Consider the following 21,789-nt stretch of genomic DNA (forward strand, 5'->3'; position numbering starts at 1 on the left):
AAAAAAAAAAAAAAAAAAAAAAAAAGAAACCATGAAACCATGAGTTCATGTTGATACTTCCAATTCCAATTCAATACAACAGGATTCATTCATATTTGTAACTGACAGAAACCTGCCACTCATTTTCCTTTCGTATTTATTTATTTGTTTGACCAATTCTCCTCTATGGAGCCCACCTCCCACCGTCAGCACCGCCCCTCCCACAGCGATACCTTCCTCACCTCACAGACTCCACCCTGTACTGTCCTCAGCCCCTCAGGCTGCAGCACCCCATGCAGGGCTGCCCACCTGTCACTCCCACCCCTCTCACCAGCCTGAGCTCCCTCCCAGGTGCCCTCTGAGGAAAAATAACCAAAGCCTGTCTGTTGAGCAAAGCTGCCCTCCAAGAGCAAGGGCAAAATGAAAAAACTTTTCAAATAAACAAAACTGAGAAAGTTACTACCAATACACCATGTAAGAGAACTTTAAAACTGAGGTAGTCTACAGACAAAGAAGATTGTGCCAGAAAGGAGAGTGTAGGATGGAAGAAACAATGGCAGCCAAGGAAAATAGTAAGCATGTGGGTAAATCTCAGGAAACATTGAATGAAACAGTAATCATAATGAACCACCTGTGGGTTTCAAAATAAAGTAGAAGTTAAATACTGGCCAATGGTAGCATAGAAGCAAAGGGGAGATGTGATTGGTATTAAAGCATTTTTCCTTATTGTTTAGAAAAAGGTAAAAATAAGCTGAATGCAGTGGCTCACACTTGTAATCACAGCACTTTGGGAGGTCAAGGCGGGAGGATTATTTGAGCCCAGGAGTTTGAGACCAGTCTGGGCAACATAGAGACCTTGTCTCTACAAAAAAATCAAAAAATTAGCCAGATGTGGTGGCATGCCTGTAGTCCCAGTTACTTGGGAGGCTGAGGTAGGAAGACCCCTGGAGCCGGGGAAGTTGAGGCTACAGTGAGCCATGATTGTGCCACTGTACTCCCTGCTGGATGATAGAGCGAGATTGTATCAAAAAAAAAAAAAAGCGCCCCATTGTTAGCCACTAACATATGATAAAATTGTTAAGAGCCTTAAGCAACCTTAGAAATCACTTTGCCCAGCCTCTTAATTTAAAAATGAAATAAAAAGCCCAAAGATGTTACGGAATTTTCACTTGTTTACAGAACCATATCAATCAAACTGTCTACAAGGCCCTTCCTGGTGCCTGCCTCAGCCTGCCCCATTCTCCCCGTCCCTCACCATTTGGAAACTTCACTGGCCTCCCAGCCTTAGGAATGTCATAGATACTTTTCTGTCTCCTTAATCACTCCTCACGTTGCTCACGCCCACTGATCCTTTAGGTTTGGCCTGTGTGTTGGGTAGGACTGGATAGGTCCCTCCAATTATGGCGTAGTATATTTATCTCATGAGTACTTTCTTGTTTTATCTGTTTCTTCCTTTGTGTTACAAGTTTCATGAGAACAGAGACTATGTCTGACTTATTCATCACTGAATTCTGAGTGCTTAACACAGTGTCTGGTACATATTAGTCAATCAATATGGAATGAATGAATGAAAATGGCTATTACCGATTTTTTAAATTTGCTTATTCTCTTTCATTCAGGTTATCATAGCAACCCCTGGGCGACTTCTGGATATAATAAAGCAGAGCTCTGTAGAACTCTGTGGTATAAAGATTGTTGTAGTAGATGAAGTAAGTAGTGGTGTTTGAAAAACGGTTACATGATTTTACACAATTTAGGGAAAGTATAGTTATATAATTTCATTGTATATTCAGGACATTTTCTCTCTCTAAAAAAAAAAAAAAAAAACCTCAGGGACTTTTAAAGCATTGCAGCAGTGGTTCTTAAGCTGTTTCCTGTGTAGCGCTGAAGCTATGATAATGTGTACTACACTAAAATTAAACAGAGCTGTCTTTTCCTAATTGACAGAAAACACAAATTCAATACGTACTCTATTCTCAATAGTTTTTTTTTTTTTTTTTAAGCATTTGATGCTTACTATCATTTGTTTGCAAAAATAGTCAGTGTCAGGTAATGAGACAGGGTTTTGCTCTGTTGCTCAGGTCACCCTAGCTGGAGTGCAGTGACGGAAACACAGCTCACTGCAGCCTCAACCTCCCACACTCAAGTGATCCACCCACCTCAGCCTCCTGAGTAGCTGGGACTACAGGCACACATATCACCATGCCTCGCTAATTTGGTTTTTGTAGAGATGGGGTCTCACTATATTACCCAGGCTGATTAGTCTTGAACTCCTGGGCTCAAGGGATCCTCCTGCCTTGGCCTCCCAAAGTACTGGAATTATAGGCATGAGCCGCCGTGCCCAGCAGATGGCCTTTAAATTTTTTTTTTTTTTTTTTCTGTGTGGACGTAGGCATCTGTGGTCCTGATTTTCTATGTTACATATACTATAGAGGCATTTTTATAATTTTGGCCAGCTTAATAAGATGAAGTAAAAGTGTTGTTGCTTGGTGATATTCTGCCAAGGGAACATAGGACCGTGTGCCAGCCCACCCTGGGCATGTGCCTTTTCTGCCTGCAGGGCACATGCATCTTCCCAGGTGTCTTACCAGCAGTGACAGAGCAGAGACCTGGCATTACCCAGCAGTGATCACAAATGCGGGGTGCTGGGTGCTGACCAGTGATGGTGTCTTAGCCTGCCTTCCGTGGGCCCCAGTAAGTAGCAGTAGGATAGAACACGTAGCCAGTACCCACAAGATCAAGATTTGAACATTTACTCCACCTCCCATGAGATCTTAGGCAAGCTGGTTAATCTTCTAGACCTATGGCAAGGATGAAGAATGATGGTGAAAATGTCTTTTGTTGTTGTTGTTGTTGCTGTTGTTGTTGAGAGAGTGTTTAGCTCCTGTTGCCTAGGCTGGAGTGCAATGGCGCGATCTCGGCTCACTGCAACCTCTACCTCCCGGGTTCAAGCAATTCTCCTGCCTCAGCCTCCTGAGTAGCTGGGATTACAGGCACCTGCCACCATGCCCAGCTAACTTTCTTTTTGTGTTTTTAGTAGAGACGGGGTTTCACCATGTTGTCCAGGCTGGTCTTGAACTCCTGACCTAAGGTGATCCACCCTTCTCGGCCTCCCAAAGTGCTGGGCTTACAGGCGTGAGCCACCGCATCCGCCCAAAAATGTCTTATAGACTGAAGAGTCCTGCTACTGCTAAGTCAGCAGTGTTCTGGCGCGGCCATTTGGTAGAACTGACTTCTTGCATCTGATTATCATTAGACATACTGTCACCCTGAACATCACTGGGCTTCCCTTTGTTGATAAGCCCCATGTTCTTAAATTCTCCCCATCTTAGAGCTGGAGAAGTATTTTTTTTTTTTTAAGACAGTTTCCCTCTGTCACACAGGCTGGAGTGCAATGGCATAATCTTGGCTCACTGCCACCTCCACCGTTTGGGCTCAAGTGATTCTCGTATCTCAGCCTCCCGAGTAGCTGGGATTACAGGCGTGTGCCACCATACCTGGCTCGTTTTTATATTTTTAGTTGAGACAGAGTTTCACCATGTTGGCCAGGCTGGTCTCAAACTCCTGGCCTCAACTGATGTGCTCACCTTAGCCTCCCAAAGTGGTGGGATTACAGGCATGAGCCACTGCACCTGGCCTGAGAAGTAATTCTTACATGGATTTTAAGGTTAGGTTCCATTCATCCTCACTTCTCTCTGTGTTTTTCAAATTTGTTTAGAGATGGGGTCTTGCTGTGTTGCCCAGGCTGGTCTTGAATTCCTGGGCTCAAGTGATCCTCATGCCTTGGCCTCCCAAAGTGTTGGGATTACAGGTGTGAGCCCCTACACCCGGCCTCATTCTCACTTCTCTTTACAGCATTTTAATTTTCTTCCACTAACGAGGCTTCGTGAGACACTTTAGTGCTGTGCTCACCATTATGGTACAAGGGAAGTATTCTTTCAGCAAACATTTATCAAGTGCCTGTATGTGCAGCCTGTGTCCCAGCTCCTTGGCATTTAAAGAATATGGTTTCTGGGTGATCTAGAGGGGAAATGAGCTGGTAAACAACAGAATCGGTTATATACAGAAACTGCAGTCAGTACAGAAGTATTATTTAGGTACAAGTTGACCAATTCTGGATAAGTTTGGATGGCATCACAGAGAAGTTTTGAAGAGCATTCAAGCCTACAAGGTGCTGAAATCGTGTTGGAGAGAAAAGATACATATACTGAAGTAAAGGCAAGAACATTATCATGTGTACGGAGATACAAAAGTACTAACATGATGTAGGCCAGGGGTTGGCAAACACTTTCTGTAAAGGACCAGATGGTAAATATCTTAGGCTTTGGGGGCTGTATAGTCTCTGTGGCAACTACTGAACACAAATGTAGGTGGTATGAAAATGAATGGGTGTGACGGGGTTCCCATAAAACATTATTTACAAAAACAGGTAAAGGTCTGAATTTGTCCCCAGAACTGTAGTTTGCCAATGGCTGATAGAAGATACTAGTGGAAAAATTGGACTGTATGGCTGGGCACATTGGCTCACACCTGTAATCCCAGCACTTTGGGAGACTGAAGCAGGCATATCACCTGAGGTCGGGAGTGTGAGACCAGCCTGATCAACATGGAGACACCCCATCTCTGCTAAAAATACAAAATTAGCTGGGCGTGGTGGCACATGCCTGTAATCCCAGCTATTCGGTAGGCTGAGGCAAGAGAATTGCTTGAACCCGGGAGGCAGAGGTTGAGGTGAGCCGAGATTGCGCCATTGCACTCCAGCCTGGGCAACAAGAGTGAAACTCCATATCAAAAAAAAAAAAAAAGGGTTGTATATGATATGCTAATTGTTCAGGAGAAATAAGGTCAGAAGGAGAAATGAGAGAGTAAATGTATCAGCACTGCAAAAAATGGCTTCTCGGAGGTAATGGGATTTGACCTGGGCTTCAAAAGATGGAAAAAGATTTAGAAAACAAGAGGATGTATCAACTGTTCCAAGTGAAGGGGCCAACATAAGCAGAGTCAGAAAGTCCAAGTGCATGTGTGCAGGGGGCAGAGAAGAGACCACCAGCTTGAAGAATTCTTCCTGAGAAATAATAAGAGGTAAAATTGGGTTGTTAGGGTGGGGCCAAATTACAGAGGGCCTGGACAGGAAGGCAGAGGAATTTGGATTTGATGTGGGAGACAGTGAGGCTTTCTAAATTATTGAGTAGTGGTTTAAGAGGTTACCCTGCTGCTTGGTACAGGAGAAATGAAAGAATCTAAGACAGAGCAGCCAGCAATCCAGACAGGGGTGAGGGGTTACAGGGTGGAGGCAGTAGGAGTCACAGGCCAAATCCGAGAGTCAGTCATGCGTCTTCTGATGCCTGAGGGTGAGAGAGGAAGAAGGCAATAGAGCTGACTCCATCAGTTATAATTGTGCCTTTTATTTTAAAAAGGACATGTGAGCAAATCTGGGTCTTGATAGTAATGTTTGAGTTTGGCTTTAGACATGGTGAATGTCCTGCAAATGATGAACTAAGGGGTAATACTCTGAAGATCTAAAATAGGCATTGGGGAGTCCCTCTGAGCCTTTTCTGGCTCAGGAGGCTGCTGATAAAATTTTAAAAAATAAAATAGGCATCAGAATCCATGAAACGCATGGTTTCTCTAAGGGAGACAAGTTAGAAATGAGCAGAAACGGGCTGGGGCTAAGGGCCTGCCTTGTGGAGTTTGAAGATGAGTCAGTAAAAAGCTGCTTGAGACGCCAGAGAGGAACTGAGAATGAATAATATCCTTGAAGAAGAGAGAACCACTGTTTCAAGAGGAGGGTGAAGATGCAAGAATAGTCAGAGGTGAAAACTCAGATAATTCCTTTGAAATGATCTGCTTTGCAACCCTCCGTGTCTTCTGTCATACCTGTCCTTTGGCCTGGAATTCTCTCCCATCCTTTCTACCTGCTCTTCCTTCTTTATCTGTTAGTAACTCTGAACTCCTTCACTCCCCCTGTCAGATTTTAGGCCTTTGTTTCTCTCTGCTCTGTTGAACTGTGCATAGATTTTTAAAATTTTTTCTTAGCACAGTGTTTGCCCAAGTTTCCTTAATTATAAGAGTCACCTGGTTTGCTCAGTGAACATCAGACAAGACCAGACCTCTCACTTGGTATTCTGATTCAGTAGGTGTGAGTCGTAGCCAGGAATGTCTAAAAACTCATTCCAGGTGATCCTTTTTTTTTTCCCCCTCAGGTGATTTTTTTTTTCCCCCCACCCAGGCTGGAGTGCAGTGGCGTGATCTCGGCTCACTGGAAGCTCCGCCTCCCGGGTTCATGCCATTCTCCTGCCTCAGCCTCCTGAGTAGCTGGGACTGCAGGCGCCCGCCACCACACCCGGCTAATTTTTTGTATTTTTAGTAGAGATAGGGTTTCACTGTGTTAGCCAGGATGGTCTCCATCTCCTGACCTCATGATGCACCCGCCTCGGCCTCCCAAAGTGCTGGGATTACAGGCTTGAGCCACCGTGCCCCACCCTTCAGGTGATTCTTATCTTCAGAGAGGTTTGGGCCACATTGACTAGTAAGTTGCCTGACATATAGGTAGGTGCTTATTTAGTGCTTAGAATTAGTGAGTGTTCATTTATTTACAAAATACATTGTTAGGGCTTTTCATGTGCTGAGACTTGCTGGTTTTGAGAATACAGTGGAAAATGAGACACATGAGCTGTCTCGTGGAGCTGTAATAAATGTACTTACACAAAGCAATATGGCAGTGGCAACCGGGGTGGGGGGGTTACCTTAGATTGGGAGTCAAGGAGAGCTCTCTGAGAAGATGACATTTATGCTAAGATCTGAATGAGAAGGAGCCAGTCATGCAGAGATCCATCTGGAGGGAAGACTTTCAGCCAGGAAGACTTTCAACAGGGGAGCAAGCGTGAGGTATTTGGGAACAGAAGGAAGGCTGGTGTGGCAGAGTCACGGGCAGTGAGGGGAGAGTGCTAGGAGATGAAGTTGGAGAAGTGGACAAAGATGAGAACTTGTAAGCCTTTTTAGTCATGGTTAGAAGTTGGATTTTATTCTAAGTGTGATGGGAAACCATTGGAGGGTTTAAGCAGAGGAGGATGAAGATCTGATTTATATTTTAGAAGAACCTGTCTGGTTCCTTGAGGAGAATTGGTTATGGGATGGGGGTGACAGGATTGCGAGCAGTCTTGCAAGTATGAGCTGGGAGAAGCGACCAGCTCTGGGGTGTGCTAGTGGGTTGACAGGATGATTAATGGAGTCAGTGTCAGGTGGTGAAGAGAAGAGATGAAATAAGAGTTTCTGATGGTTCTGTTTCCTGGGATGTGTTCTGGGATAGGAGTGGGTTTGGCAGGAAGGAAATAGAAACTTCTGTTTTGAATGTGTTGAATTTGAGGGGCCTGTTGGAACCAAGTGGAGATGTTAAGTCGGCAGATAGTTTCTACCACTTGAGTTCGGGGAAGCAGTTGTGGCCTGAGATATGATTTTGGGAGTCTTTGATGCATGCATGGTATTCAGAGCCGTGGAATTTGTTGATCTCATCTGAGGAGAGAGCACAGATGGGGAAGGAAGAAGCCTGTGACCCAGCCCATGGGGCTCCCCAGTGTATAGGGATAGAGAGAAGAGAAAAGAGGCTCAGAGTAGCTAGTGAGGGAGGAGAAAAATCAGGAGAGGAGATGCTGGGGTGCAGGGGCCCACGCCTGTAATCCCAGCACTTTGGGAGGTCAAGGCGAGAGGATTGCTTGAGACCAGTAGTTCAAGACCAGCGTGGGCAACATGGGGAAACCCAGTCTCCGCAAAAAAAAAAAAAAATACCAAAAATTAGCCAGGCATGGTGGCACATGCCTGTGGTCCCACCTGTGGTCCCAGCTACTCAGGAGGCTGAGGCAGGAGGATCGCTTGAGCCTAGGAGGCAGAAGTTGCAGTGAGCCATGATTATACCACTGCACTCCAGCCTGGCGACACAGCAAGACCCTGTCTCAAAAAAAAAAAATGCTTTTTATGGCCCACTCTGCATTTTGAATAACATCTGTTGAATAATCTGTGCACCTTAAAGACATGTTAGAAAATGGGGGTGGAGCCCGGGCAACATAGCAAAACCCCACCTCCACTAAAAACACAAAATTAGATGGATGTGGTGGCATGTGCCTGTAATCCCAGCTATTTGGAAAGCTGAGGTGGGAGGCTGGCTTGAGCCCGGGAGGTTGCACAGTAAGCCAAGATGGCACCACTGCACTCCAACCTGGGTGACAATTTTTTTTTCCACTGAATAATAGTAAAATGAATATTCAAATTTTAATATGGATGACAGCACATTAGTGGGCACTTAAAAATACAATGCCAAACTGGGTGCCCTGCTTGTGCCTATAGTCCCAGTTACTTAGGAGGCTGAAGCTGGAGGATCTCTTGAGCCCAGGAGTTTAAGGTTCCAACAAGCTGGAATCATGCTACTGCACTCCAGCCTGTGCAACAGAGCAAGACCCTGTCTCAAAACAAACACCCACAATGCCTTAATAGTTTAAAAGAATTATCCTGAATCAGGGCTCAGAAGGGGAAAAAAAAGAATTAAATACCTCATTGTTTCCAAATTATAGACAACTGGATTGTATTTGCAACTCAAGATAGCGTTAATCTTTTTTTTTTTTTTTTTTTTTTTTAATGGCAGCACTAACTTAAAAAAAATTTTTTTTTATTTGCTTGGTAATTCATGGTTGTAACAAACCAACAGTACAGAAAAATAAAAGTGAGAGCCCCTGTCTTAGTCCATTCCTGGTGCTATAACAAAATACCTTAGACTGGGTAATTTATAAACAGCAGGAACTTTATCTCGCAGTTCTTGAAGCTGGGAAGTCCAGGATCAAAGCGCTAACCTTGATTCAGTGTCTGGCGAGGGCCTGCTCTCTGCTTCAAAGATGGCACTGGCACATTCTTGCTGCATCCTCACACACAGCTCCATCCAGCCTCTTTTAGAAGGGCACTAATTTCATTCATAAGGGTGGAGCCTTCATGACTTAATCACCCCCTAAAGGCTTCCCCTCTTACTACCATTGTGGGTTAGATTTCAATATATGAATTTAGGGGGGGTCACCACGGTTCAGACCATAGCAGCCCCTAACATTAATTTTTATTTAAAATAATATTTTATTATAAGCATAATCTGTGTGCATGGTTAAAAAAACAACTTTGCAAAAAACTAAAAGTGGAATTGCCTCCCTTAAAGCCCTCCAGCCTTCTCCCTGGTGTTAGCAATTAAGTTTCTTGAGTGTATACACATATAATATTTTTGTAGCATAAATAGGTATCGTGTTACACATAATATTTTGTACTTTGCTTTTTTTTTTATCTAGCAGTCATTCATTATTTAATAAAGGGCTTGCTGATCATTTTTCTTGACAGCATAGTGTCATATGGATCTACCATAATTTAGCAAATCCCCTACTGATGAATATTTAGAATGTGTATAGCTTTTTACTACTACTAATAATGCCAATAATAACAGTCTTTGTATATCATTGTAAACATTTAGTTGCACAGTTTATAATTTTGTATAAACATTTTCCCAGTTCTCTTGACATTGTGGTATAGTTTTGTATTTAAGAATTTTTAATTTTTATGTTGTTAGTTATATCAGTCTTTTTGGGGGGTGGTTCTGGGTTTTAATGTCAAACAAGACTAACTTTAATACAATTTTATTTTAGGCTGATACCATGTTAAAGATGGGCTTTCAACAACAAGTGCTTGACATTTTGGAAAACATTCCTAATGATTATCAGACCATTTTGGTTTCAGCCACAATTCCAAGTAGCATAGAGCAACTAGCAAGCCAGCTTCTGCATAATCCTGTGAGAATTATCACTGGAGAAAAGAACCTGCCTTGTGCCAATGTACGTCAGATTATTTTGTGGGTAGAAGACCCAGCCAAAAAGAAAAAATTATTTGAAATTTTAAATGTGAGTAGTAAAGCAGTTAACCATGTTTTATGGATTGTGTTTGCATTTTTCATAGCTCTTAAGAGAATGATTTTTAGATTCAACTTTCGGGGAATTTGACAAAGGTATTTACTAATAAATTGCTTTACCTACCTTAGAATTCTGTGAGAGTCAAATAAATAGCTATTTGGGAAAACATGTTGGATAGATACAGGGTTGGGTTTTCTTTGCCTTATTATAGAAATATATTTTAATATCAAGATTATTCCCAAGGAATATGTTCTCCTTTTAAAATATTTTAGAAAGGCTGGTCGCGGTGGCTCATGCCAGTAATCCCAGCACTTTGGGAGGCCTAGGCAGGTGGATCACGAGGTCAGGAGATCGAGACCATCCTGGCTAACATGGTGAAACCCCATCTCTACTAAAAATGCAAAAAAAAATTAGCCGGGCATGGTGGCGGTTGCTTGTAGTCCCAGCTACTCGGGAGGCTGAGGCAGGAGAATGGCGTGAACCCACAAGTGGAGGTTACAGTGAGCCGAGATCACGCCACTGCACTCCAGCCTGGGGGACAGAGCAAGACTCTGTCTCAAAAAAAAAATAAAAATAAAAAATTTTAGAAGACTTACATATAAGGTAGGGGCAAGGTATTTCTTGGCTAGTCTGTCCTTGAGAATTTTTTTTAACTGTTACTAATGTAAACAGAAATTTGTTGAGTGGGCGATATGTGCAAGCATAGTTACTTATAAACAGTATTAACTTGGGCCAGGCGCGGTGGCTCACGTCTGTAATCCCAGCACTTTGGGAGGCCAAGGCGGGCAGATCACGAGGTCAGGAGATAGAGACCATCCTGGCTAACAGAGTGAAATCCCGTCTCTACTAAAAATATAAAAAGTTAGCCAGGTGTGGTGGTGGGCGCCTATAGTCCCAGCAACTCGGTAGGCTGAGGCAGGAGAATGGCGTGAACCCGGGAGGCAGAGCTTGCAGTGAGCTGAGATCACGCTACTGCACTCCAGCCTGGGTAACAGAGCGAGACTCCCTCTAAAAAAAAAAAAAAAAAAAAAAAAAGTATTAAGTTAAATATGGTTGGTATTGACTTATTAGCAGCATGTAGAACTATATTAAATTGCACTTAAAATGTTTGAATTACTCTTGCAGTATTAAGTGATGGAAAATTAAGAGGAACAATAGACTGGCTTCTGTTTGTACATATTTTAAATAAAACACTTATTTTAACAATATGCCTTTTTTTCTTTTTGTGTTTTGTTTTGTTTTTTTGAGATGGAGTCTCGCTCTGTTTTCCAGGCTGGAGTGCTATAGCATGGTCTCAGCTCACTGCAACCTCTACCTTCCAGGTTCAAGCGATTCTCCTGCCTCAGCCTCCCGAGTAGCTGGGGTTACAGGCAGCTGCCACCACGCCTAGCTGATTTTTTGTATTTTTAGTAGAGATGGAGTTTCACTATGTTGGCCAGGCTGGTCTCGAACTCCTGACCTTGTGATTTGCCCACCTCAGCCTCCCAAAGTGCTGAGATTACAGGTGTGAGCCACCACGCCCAGCCTCCTTCCTAACAATATTTATAAACCTACTGATAACTAGCTTGTGATAATCTTTCAGAAAAACTTCCCATTGTAAATTACGTTATATGGATAATTTTTGATATATGTTTTTAATTTTTCAGGATAAGAAACTCTTTAAACCTCCAGTGTTAGTATTTGTGGACTGCAAACTAGGAGCAGATCTCTTGAGTGAAGCCGTTCAGAAAATCACAGGGCTGAAAAGCATATCTATACATTCAGAGAAGTCGCAAATAGAAAGGAAAAACATATTGAAGGTTTGATACCCAACATTCTATATTCTGTTTTCTATAAATCTGTTCTGCCTCATTTTCAAGAGACACCATATTACAGCTGGTTTTTATAGCAGACCGTCTTTTAATGACTACAAGACCATCAAACAAGTGGTTACCATGAAGTTAATGTTCTCTTGCTCAGGCTTTTGATTTGGGGAGCAATAGCCTATTCTCTAGGGAATATATACTAAATAAATTACTAATTCAGAACTTACCATTTCTGAATCAGGTCAGTTTGGAGTAGAGCAGGGCAGTAATTCACTTTTGGAAAAGGTTTGCCTTAATAAATTAATAAAATAAATTCCATGGGGATTGGGGAGAATTTTAGCTGCATACATTTTTCAGGTATAGTATGACCTTTACTTATTGAAAAGATATTGTGACAAAAATATTGAAGTAAGCATTGAAAAAAGAAAAGCTATCAGAATTACACAAAACCACACAAAATAAATTCTGAATAATAAATTTTATTGCTTTTTTGGAAAGGGATTACTCGAAGGAGACTATGAAGTTGTAGTGAGCACAGGAGTCTTGGGACGAGGCCTAGACTTGATCAGTGTCAGGCTGGTTGTCAATTTTGATATGCCTTCAAGTATGGATGAGTATGTCCATCAGGTAAGGAGCTTTATATGTTACCACTATTTTGTTAATGAGTTTTATTGGGAAAGGCATTGTCAATGTGATACCAAGTTTAAAAAAGCAGTATCGGCCAGGACAGTGGCTCACACCAGTAACCCCAGTACTTTCGGAGGCCAAGGCAGGCGGATCACTTGAAATGGATGGATCACATGAAGTCAGGAATTCACAGACCAGCCTGGCCATCATGGTAAAACCCCATCTCTACTAAAAATACCAAAAAAAAATTAGCCGGGCGTGGTGGTAGGCGCCTGTAATCCCAACTACCCGGGAGGCTGAGACAGGAGAATCGCTTGAACTGGGAGGCGGAGGTTGCAGTGAGCCGAGATCACGCCACTGCACTCTAGCCTAGGTGACAGAGACTTCATTCCCCCATCCCCCCGCAAAAAAAGCAGTGTATAAAACTATATATATTTTTGCTTTAAGATTTTTTTTTTTTTTTGAGACAGAGTCTCATTCTGTTACCTAAGCTGGAGTGCAGTGGTGTGATCTCAGCTCACTACAACCTCCACCTCCCAGGTTCAAGGGATCCTTGTGCCTCAGCCTTCTGAGTAACTGGGATTACAGGTGCCCACCGCCACACCTGGCTAATCTTTTTGTATTTTTAGTAGAGACAGGGTTTCGTCATGTTAGCTAGACTGGTCTCAAACTCCTGACCTCAAATGATCCTCTCGCCTTGGTCTCCCAAAGTGCTGGAATTACAGGCATGAGCCACCATGCCTGGCCTGCTTTTAAGATATATATGTATATAAACTAATTTTTTTAAGTTAAATATGTGTAAAAACTAAATTTTGTTTTTAAAAGTACATCTAAAGTGCCTTAAAAAAAAAACAACAAAAAACTAGAAGTAAGTAACCAAAAATGTTAGTTAAAAAATTTTTAAGTAATAAATTTTTGGTTTATTTTTGTTTCTTTTTCTTATTTTCTTCAGTGAGCATATAATCAGTGATCTTTTATAAAAATAAAAAAGTTTTGTTTAAAAAGATTTTTTTAAGTTGATTTATCTGGCCAAAATAAAATTGATCCTTTAGTTTTTTAAGGAATCTTGTCTTCATCTCCTCTTCATATCCTTATTTGTTCTAGTCTTTCACTTTTGAAAGTTTTCTTTCTTTTCTTTGCTGCCAAAGGTAACAATAGCTTCTCTCTCTAGCAGAAATAGAGCCTTCTGTCAGCGCCACATAATCTCACTGACTGCTACCTGTCCTCCCTGTCGGGCTTCACCAAGTAAAGCCTGTCTGTAGTGTTCTTAACATCACCTCTGAATGCCACATTTACTAGAATCACCCACTGAAACGCTGTTAGTGCCTTCAGTGCCTTGTCACTTTTATTTTTAATTAAACTTAATGAGACAGCACTACTTCTCTGTTTATTTTAGTACCACCACGTTTACCTGCACATCAGAGAATTAAGTATTCCACAGGGGTTGATTGTTTTACTTGGCATAATGTTTTTAAGGTTCATCCACATCATAGTATGTATCGGTACTTCATTTTTTTAAATTGCAAAAAAAATATTTTATTGTGTAGATATACCACCTTTGTTTATTCATTAGTTACTAGACATTTAGGTTGTTTCTACATTTTGGCTGCTATGAATAAGGCTACTATGATCATTCATGCACCAGTTTTTGTGTGGACATGTTTTCATTTCTGTTGGGCATATGCCTACAAATAGAATTGCTGGGTCATATAGTAACTCTGTGTTTAGCATTTTGAGGAACTGCCAGACTGTTTTCTAGCATGGCTTCACCCTTTTACATTCTCACCTGCAGCTTATGAAGGTTCCAATTTCCCCACATCCTCATCAACATTTATCTTTTTTATTATAGCTATGCTACTGGGTATGAAGTTAAACCTCCTTGTATTTTGACTTGCATTTCTTTAATGACTAATGATTCATGTGCTTATTGATCATTTTTGTATCTTCTTTGGAGAAATGTCTATTCAAATTTTTTGTCCATTTTTAAATTGGGTTTTTCTTGTTGAGTTGTAAAAGTTCTTTGTATACTCTAGGAGACTTACCAAAAACATGATTTGCAAGTTTTGTTTTTTTTTTTTTAAGAGATGGGGTCTCCTGTTGCTCAGGCTGGAGTACAGTGGCGCAGTCATAGCTCACTGTAACCTTGAGTGCATGGACTCAGGTGATTCTTCCATCTCAGCCTCCTGAGTAGCTGGGACTACAAGTACATGCCACCACACCTGGCTAATTTTTCTATTTTTTGCAGAGATGGGGGTATTGCTATGTTGCCCTGGCTGGTCTTGAACCCTGACCTCAAGTGATCTTCCTGCCTCAGCCTCTCAAAATGCTGGCATTACAGGCATGAGCCACCATGCCCAGCCTGAAGCTAGTTTGTATAATCTTTTCTTTGTCTTTTTGAATTTTTTTATTTCTACTTGTTTTTCTGTGGACTTTTATAGAGAAATAGCTACTTTTTATATTTTTATTTTTATTGGAACAATTCAGTAATTTAATTAAGTCAGGTATAAGTAAAAGCTGTTACTGTAAAACATTATTTGCTTGCCTCTCTTCTCCCCTGTCTCGTTCCCTAGAGGCCTCCCCTCTTAACTTTTTTACAAGTTTCTTTTACAGTGTTAAAAATGCCCTCTGTATTAGCAGAAGCCATCTACTCATTTACATATTTCTGAATATAGACTTTAAGTTTTACATTTCACTTAAGGAGCAGAAATTGACCATGATTGTGTATTTTCCCCCTCTTTTGAAAAGTTTCTTAGTATTTTTTCACTATCTATTTGGAGACAAGTAGATTTTGTGCCTTATTGATACTCCACAAATTTGTGTCCATTTAATTCTCTCAAAATGAGAAATTACTAGCTGGGCCTGTAATCCCAGCACTTTGTGAGGCTGAGGCGGGTAGATTTTGAGGTCAGGAGTTTAAGACCAGCCTGGCCAAGATGGTGAAACCCCATCTCTACTAAAAATACAAAAAATTAACCAGGTGTGGTGGCGGGTGCCTGTAATCCCAGCTACTCGGGAGGTTGAGGCAGAGAATTGCTGGAACCCAGGAGGCGGAGGTTACAGTGAGCCGACATTGCACCATTGCACTCCAGCCTGGGCGACACAGTGAGACTCTGCCTCAAAAAAAAAAAAGAGAGAAATAACTTTATGCAAAAATTATTTAGTATAAATCTTACATTTCAAGGCCTCTTAAGTAGCCTTGGCAGTAAATAGTCCTCTTGCTCTTAATGCAGGAGCTTTCAAAATTTTTTTGACCTTAACCCACCCACAATAAGAAAAATCTTTCTGTCATTACCCCCAAACACCACCCATACAGATATAACTAAAACACAGGTTTCACAAATGATACTTACTTTTATTTTATGTGATCACTCTCATTTTCTGTTTGTTCTGTTTCATTAAAAACATGCTGGTGGCGGCCCAGTAAATTGATTTCACAGATATATTGAGATGTGTAATTCAAAAAATGCTGTCTAGATGAAGGCTAATCTTAGTAAAGCTACGTTTTTTTTTTTTTTTTTTTGAAATGGAGTCTTGTTCTGTCACCCAGGCTGGAGTGCAGTGGCACAATCTCAGCTCATTGCAAGCTCCGCCTCCTGGATTCAAGCCATTCTTTTGCCTCAGCCTCCCAAGTAGCTAGGATTTACAGGTGTGTGCCACCACGCCTGGCTAATTTTTGTGTTTTTAGTAGACATGATTTTGCCATGTTGGCCAGGCTGGTCTTAAACTCCTGACCTCAGGTGATCCACCCGCCTCGGCCTCCCAAAGTGCTGGGATTACAGGCGTGAGCCACTGCACCTGGCCAGTAATGCTACTTTAAGTAATAGTATTCATTTTCTTTCAAAAGACACTAAGATTTTACATGGACATCTTGAAAATGTTCTTTGCATTTCATTTCAGGTTGGAAGAGTAGGAAGATTAGGTCAAAATGGAACAGCAATTACTTTCATCAATAATAATTCAAAAAGACTCTTCTGGGATATCGCAAAACGAGTAAAGCCCACAGGATCCATTCTTCCCCCCCAGTTATTAAATTCCCCATACCTTCATGACCAGAAGAGGAAGGAACAACAGAAAGATAAACAGACACAGAATGATCTGGTTACAGGAGCTAATCTTATGGATATTATCAGAAAACATGATAAAAGTAATTCTCAAAAATGATTTTCTCTGCGACTTGAATAATTTTTTTTGTACATAGTCAGCAAAAATTGTTACTTTATGGTTTGCGTAAATGGAAATGTACATGAATTAAAAATATATTTAAGATTTTTTAATTTAATAAAATTTATATAAGTATATTGTATTTATTTCCCTTCTTAATTCTTATAAATTAAAAACACCAGAAAATGAATTATTAAATAAAATACAGTTTTTTCTCTTCTGAATGAAGTTTTTTTTTTTTTTAATTTTTAAAATAAATAGTCCTCAGAGCTACTGTCAGAACCAGAAACCTCCACAAAGACTCTGACTCAGATCAGTGATTGTTTTGCTTGGTACCCCCACAGTTCCACAAGCACATTGGCACTTGAATTACTATTGAATAAATGAGAATTAGGAAAAATGTAAATGATAGAAACTGGAAGAAATTTTCAGAACCACTTTTGAAAGAAATATGAAATGTCTACTTTCATTCTCAGTTGTTTTACCTTCTGCTTGGTTAATACTTTTTAAAAAATATTTAAGATGGGCTACTTATCAAAATAATGTTGTGTTATTGAATGAATGTTGCCCTGCTAATTCAATTAGTAGGTTTTTTGTTTGTTTGTTTTTGTTTTGAGATGGAGTCTCACTCTGTTGCCCAGGCTGGACTGCAGTGGTGCGATCTTGGCTCACTGCAAGTTCTGCCTCCCGGGTTCACACCATTCTCCTGCCTCAGCCTCCCAAGTAGCTGGGACTACAGGCGCCCGCCACCACGCCCGGCTAACTTTTTGTATTTTTAGTAGAGATGGGGTTTCTTCGTGTTAGCCAGGATGGTCTCGATCTCCTGACCTCGTGATCCACCCGCCTCGGCCTCCCAAAGTGCTGAGATTACAGGCGTGAGCCACCGCGCCCAGCCTCAATTAATAGTTTTAAATGAAGGAAAGATACAAGTGCATCCTTCCAGTGCTTGACTTTGATACATCTATACTTTGATTATTTAAAAACTTTTAGCATCAAATTAGTTGGGAAATTTAGATAGTATGTTACACAAATGTAGACACTTAACCAAGCCTTGTAGACTCAGCATCCTCTCCACGTGTGGGTGAGATTTTGCTAACTAAGGAGTCCCTGTATAGGTAATTTCTTAGTGTTGTCTCCACCCAAAGGAAAGAAAGACGTTCTGCAAAGAGTGTATGAACCCGCAGGATTCTGGCTCGCTCTCTGCTTCTAACAGCTGAGTGGTAAGTATGTTTGATTTCAAGGGAACAAGGATAAAGCAACTAGTAAGGTCCCAGGGTGCAGTGGCAAAAGTGCATTGGGAGGCTGAAAGAAGCTTTAGCACAATACTTATGTATACTAAATGCCTTAAAAGTGTTCATAATAATTACTAGAGAAAAGGGCAGTTTTTTCACTAGACTCTAACTTGTTTATAAATAAAAGTGGCACGGCCAGAAAAACAGCATTTACAGGATATGTAGTTTTGTGTGTGTGTGTTTTTTTTTTGAGATAGCATCTCACCCTGTCATCCCATACTGGAGTGCAGTGGCGTGATCATGGCTCACTGCAGCCTTAACCTCCCAGGCTCCAGCAATCCTCCCACCTCAGCCTCCCAAGTAGCTGGGACCACAGGCATACACCACCACACCCAACTAATTTTTTTATTTTTTGAAGAGACAAGGCCTCACTATGTTGTTCAGGCTGGTCTCAAACCCCTGGCCTCAAATGATCCTCCTGCCTCTGCCTGTCAAAGTTCTGGAAAGGAGACTATTATTTTAACAAAAATAATAATATTTGAGAGACTATAGTAATGCAAAAAAATGTATTAGCTATAATATAACCCCACTGGTTTACTTAATTTGCTGGCAGTCTGGCTTCTGTTCCCATGACTGTACGTACATGGTCTTCCAGTGGTCTCTGTGGACCTTCTTAAACCGCATGTTCTGCCAGCTCTCACTTTAAATTTTTTATTGCATTGGTCATTGTGGGCCACTCTTCCTCAAACCCTCACTTTCTTAAGGCCAGGTGATGAGATAGAGGTGGAGGAAAGAGCAGAGAGTTAAGAGCAGTTGCATATGTCAAATACCCAATAGGGCAGAAGACGGCTATCAGCGCCCTTCCCCTTACTTCCCTCTCGCCACACAATCTTCAAGCTCCTCTTACTGGTTCTTCCTGCCTCTCTGAATCTTGACTTCTGCTTCTCATTCCTTAAGAGCTTTCTTTTGGCAAGTTCTTCCTTGTCTCACATGTCTGCTCTTCTGTTGTCTGGGGTGCAGCAATGCAGTGGTTTCCTCAATTATGTATTTTACAGACCAGAACATTAAAACTTTTTTAAAAAATTGGTCCCAGTGTTGCCAGTATTTTTTTCCCAATTAAAGATGTTATTTTTAAAAAGCTACCACCTATCATTAGTTCATGAAAGAAAAAACGTGTAGTACTAAACAAGACAGAAGGACTTACTCTCTGAATAAGAGACCATTCTTTCCAAGAAAGGATACTAATGTACTATATTATAAAATTGTAAATAATAGATTTTTGTGAGGATTACCATACAGCTTAAAATTTTAACTAGCTAAGAAAACTAATCACATATACTCTCAGACATTTGTTTTACAGTAACTGTATTATATGATAAATATACTGAATTGGTTGCTTTATTGCCAGATAGAAACAAACTTTTTTTTTTTTTTTTTTTTTTTGAGATGGAGTTTTGCTCTTGTTGCCTGGGCTGGAGTGCAATGGCATGATCTTGGCTCACTGCAGCCTCTGCCTCCCAGATTCAAGTGATTCTCCTGCCTCAACCTCCCAAGTAGCTGGGATTACAGGCAGGTGCCACCACGCCCAACTAATTTTTGTATTTTTAGTAGAGACAGGGTTTCACTATGTTGGTCAGGCTGGTCTCGAACTCCTGACCTCAGGTGATCTGCCCACGTCAGCCTCCCAAAGTGCTGGGATTATAGGTGTGAGCCACCGTGCCCAGCCAACAAACATATTTTATATATCAAACACCTTAAGGAGTGGCTTTTAGATTCTGGAATATTCAGTGCCACTTTATGAGATACTTTTAATGCCATTCTGTTAGTGTTTCTAATACCAAGCACATTTTTTATTTTGTTTATTTTTATTTTATTTTTTTTAGATGGAGTCTCACTCTGCTGTCCAGGCTGGAGTGCAGCAGTTCTATCTCAGCTCACTGCAACCTCCGCCTCCCAGGTTCAAGTGATTCTCCTGCCTCAGCCTCCCAAGTAGCTGGGACAGGCACATACCACCATGCCCATGCCCAGCCGATGTTTTTTTTTTTTTTTTTTGAGACGGAGTCTCGCTCTGTTGCCAGGCTGGAGTGCAGTGGCGTGATCTCAGCTCACTGCAGCCTCCATCTCCCAGGTTCAAGCGATTCTCCTGCCTCAGCCTCCTGAGCAGCTGGGACTACAGGCACGTGCCACCACGCCTAGCTAATTTTTGTATTTTTAGTAGAGACAGGGTTTCACCATGTTGGCCAGGATGGTCTCCATCTCTTGACCTAGTGATCCATCCACCTCGACCTCCCAAAGTGCTGGGTTTACAGGCGTGAGCCACCACAGTGGTCTAATTTTTGTATTTTTAGTAGAAATGAGGTTTCACCATGTTGGCCAAGCTGGTCTTGAACTCCTGACCTCAGGTGATCTGCCCACCTTGGCCTCCCATGGTGCTGGGATTACAGGCGTGAGCCACCACACCTGGCCTAATTTTTGTATTTTTAGTAGAAACAAGGTTTCACCATGTTGGCCAGGCTGGTCTTGAACTCTGGGTCTCAGGTGATCCACCCACCTTGGCCTCCCAAAGTGCTAGGATTATAGGCGTGAGCCACCATGCCCAGCCCCAAGCACATTTTTTAAATCACGTTTTTTTTCAACAAGTCAAAGTGGGTTCTTTTTTTTTTTCTTTCTTTCTTTGTTTGGTTTCATAACATCTTTACAAAGAACATTGCCGCATATTTAAACTGTGACTCACTGATTAATTTAATAAATCTAAGCTGGATCCACGATCTGTCATATTTTCCGGTAAAACTACACTATTTTCTTCTGACAGCTGAATATTATTTGGGTTGTGCCCTTCTCTGGAATTAATATCAACACATCTCTTATTGCCTTGTTATACATTCTACTCACCACAATCAATATGAAGTTTACTCCATAAACAGAGGTATGGTACAAGAGGTACAGTGTCATCCAAGGTGACTTTCCTGGCAGCCACCAGTAAACTGACTCCGGACAGATAGGACTCTTTTGTTGTCGCCAAGGCATACTTACAATGACCTCAGAGGCTCTAGGGCCACGGTATGAAAACCAACCAATGGATAATTAAGTAAACACAGTTCTCTTGTTCTACTGTTATTGTGAGAATGTATTTTATATTTTATAATGTGTTGCGTGTGTGATGATATAGGACAGAATTACAAACAAAGCATAAGACCAGTGTTTATGTTTGTAATGTTTACAAATAGTAACTTACAAATAAATTTTAGCTTTGAAAACTTTGCACATCAACTTTACTTTCCTCATTTCATCGCAGAAAGACCACTTGGCAAAGCTGTTAGCAAATAACTGGGTTCCGTTTACAGCTCTACCATTTTTGTTTTTTTAATTAGGGCAAATTAATTACTTCTCTAATCTTTAGCTTTGCTCAACTGTAAAATGAGAAAGTTTGCTTTAAGGTTCTCTGAGGTCTTCCCCAAATCTATACTTTCTGTGCTTCATACTTTAAAATCCCTATCTCCATGTCTAGAATCTGCTTCAGAATAATACAGGGTGAGGACTGTGGATGAAACAAGATTGGTCAAGAGTTTATCATTATTAAAGTCAGATGATGGGCCATGGAAGTTCATTACTATTTGATTTACATTTGATGTATTTGAAATATTACATGATAAAAACATATATACACATAAAATCTCCAATCCCATCCTTTTGCTTGTGCCCTAGCTCCTTTCTACTGATCTATCTAGCTAGCTAGCTAGATCTTCTAGATGTATATCTTCAACTTTTCACTGAACTTTTTGGCTCAAAATCAGCATTTCCAAAGCCAAATTTATCGTCTTCCTTACGGAAAGCCTAGTTCCTCCTTTCTGCCTTCCCTATTGCCTATGGTGCTACCACGCCCCCAGTCCTGCTCATTCAAAGCCCTGCCATCATCACTGACTCATTTCTGTTCCTAATCTCCATATCTGCTTAGTCATGAAGTCCTATCTGTATTTTTTCAAAATGTCCACATTTTCATGCTGGTACTGAAGCCCAAGTCTTCATCACTTCAAAATATTAGCCCTTTCCACTCAA

At 41.2% G+C, this 21,789-nt stretch overlaps 1 protein-coding gene across 8 annotated transcripts in view; it reads left to right on the forward strand.

The window, feature by feature from the left end:
- Positions 1-20,995, forward strand: part of DDX59 (DEAD-box helicase 59) — a 30,637-nt gene extending 9,642 nt beyond the window's left edge. For 3 of the 8 annotated variants that reach the window (XM_025368055.1, XM_025368076.1, XM_025368065.1), the window contains 5 exons: positions 1,599-1,688; positions 9,648-9,899; positions 11,555-11,707; positions 12,212-12,340; positions 16,238-16,689. In XM_025368055.1, the coding sequence (XP_025223840.1) occupies positions 1,599-1,688; positions 9,648-9,899; positions 11,555-11,707; positions 12,212-12,340; positions 16,238-16,501 (888 nt within the window). In that variant the 3' untranslated portion in view covers positions 16,502-16,689. Of the gene's footprint in view, positions 1-1,598; positions 1,689-9,647; positions 9,900-11,554; positions 11,708-12,211; positions 12,341-16,237; positions 16,726-20,545 lie in introns of those variants that run through there. The other 5 variants (XM_025368095.1, XM_025368045.1, XM_025368105.1 and 2 more) reach the window with 5 other exon arrangements.
- Positions 20,996-21,789: the final 794 nt, after the last annotated feature.

Source organism: Theropithecus gelada, chromosome 1, assembly GCF_003255815.1.
Source record: "Theropithecus gelada isolate Dixy chromosome 1, Tgel_1.0, whole genome shotgun sequence".
Lineage (NCBI taxonomy): Eukaryota > Metazoa > Chordata > Mammalia > Primates > Cercopithecidae > Theropithecus > Theropithecus gelada.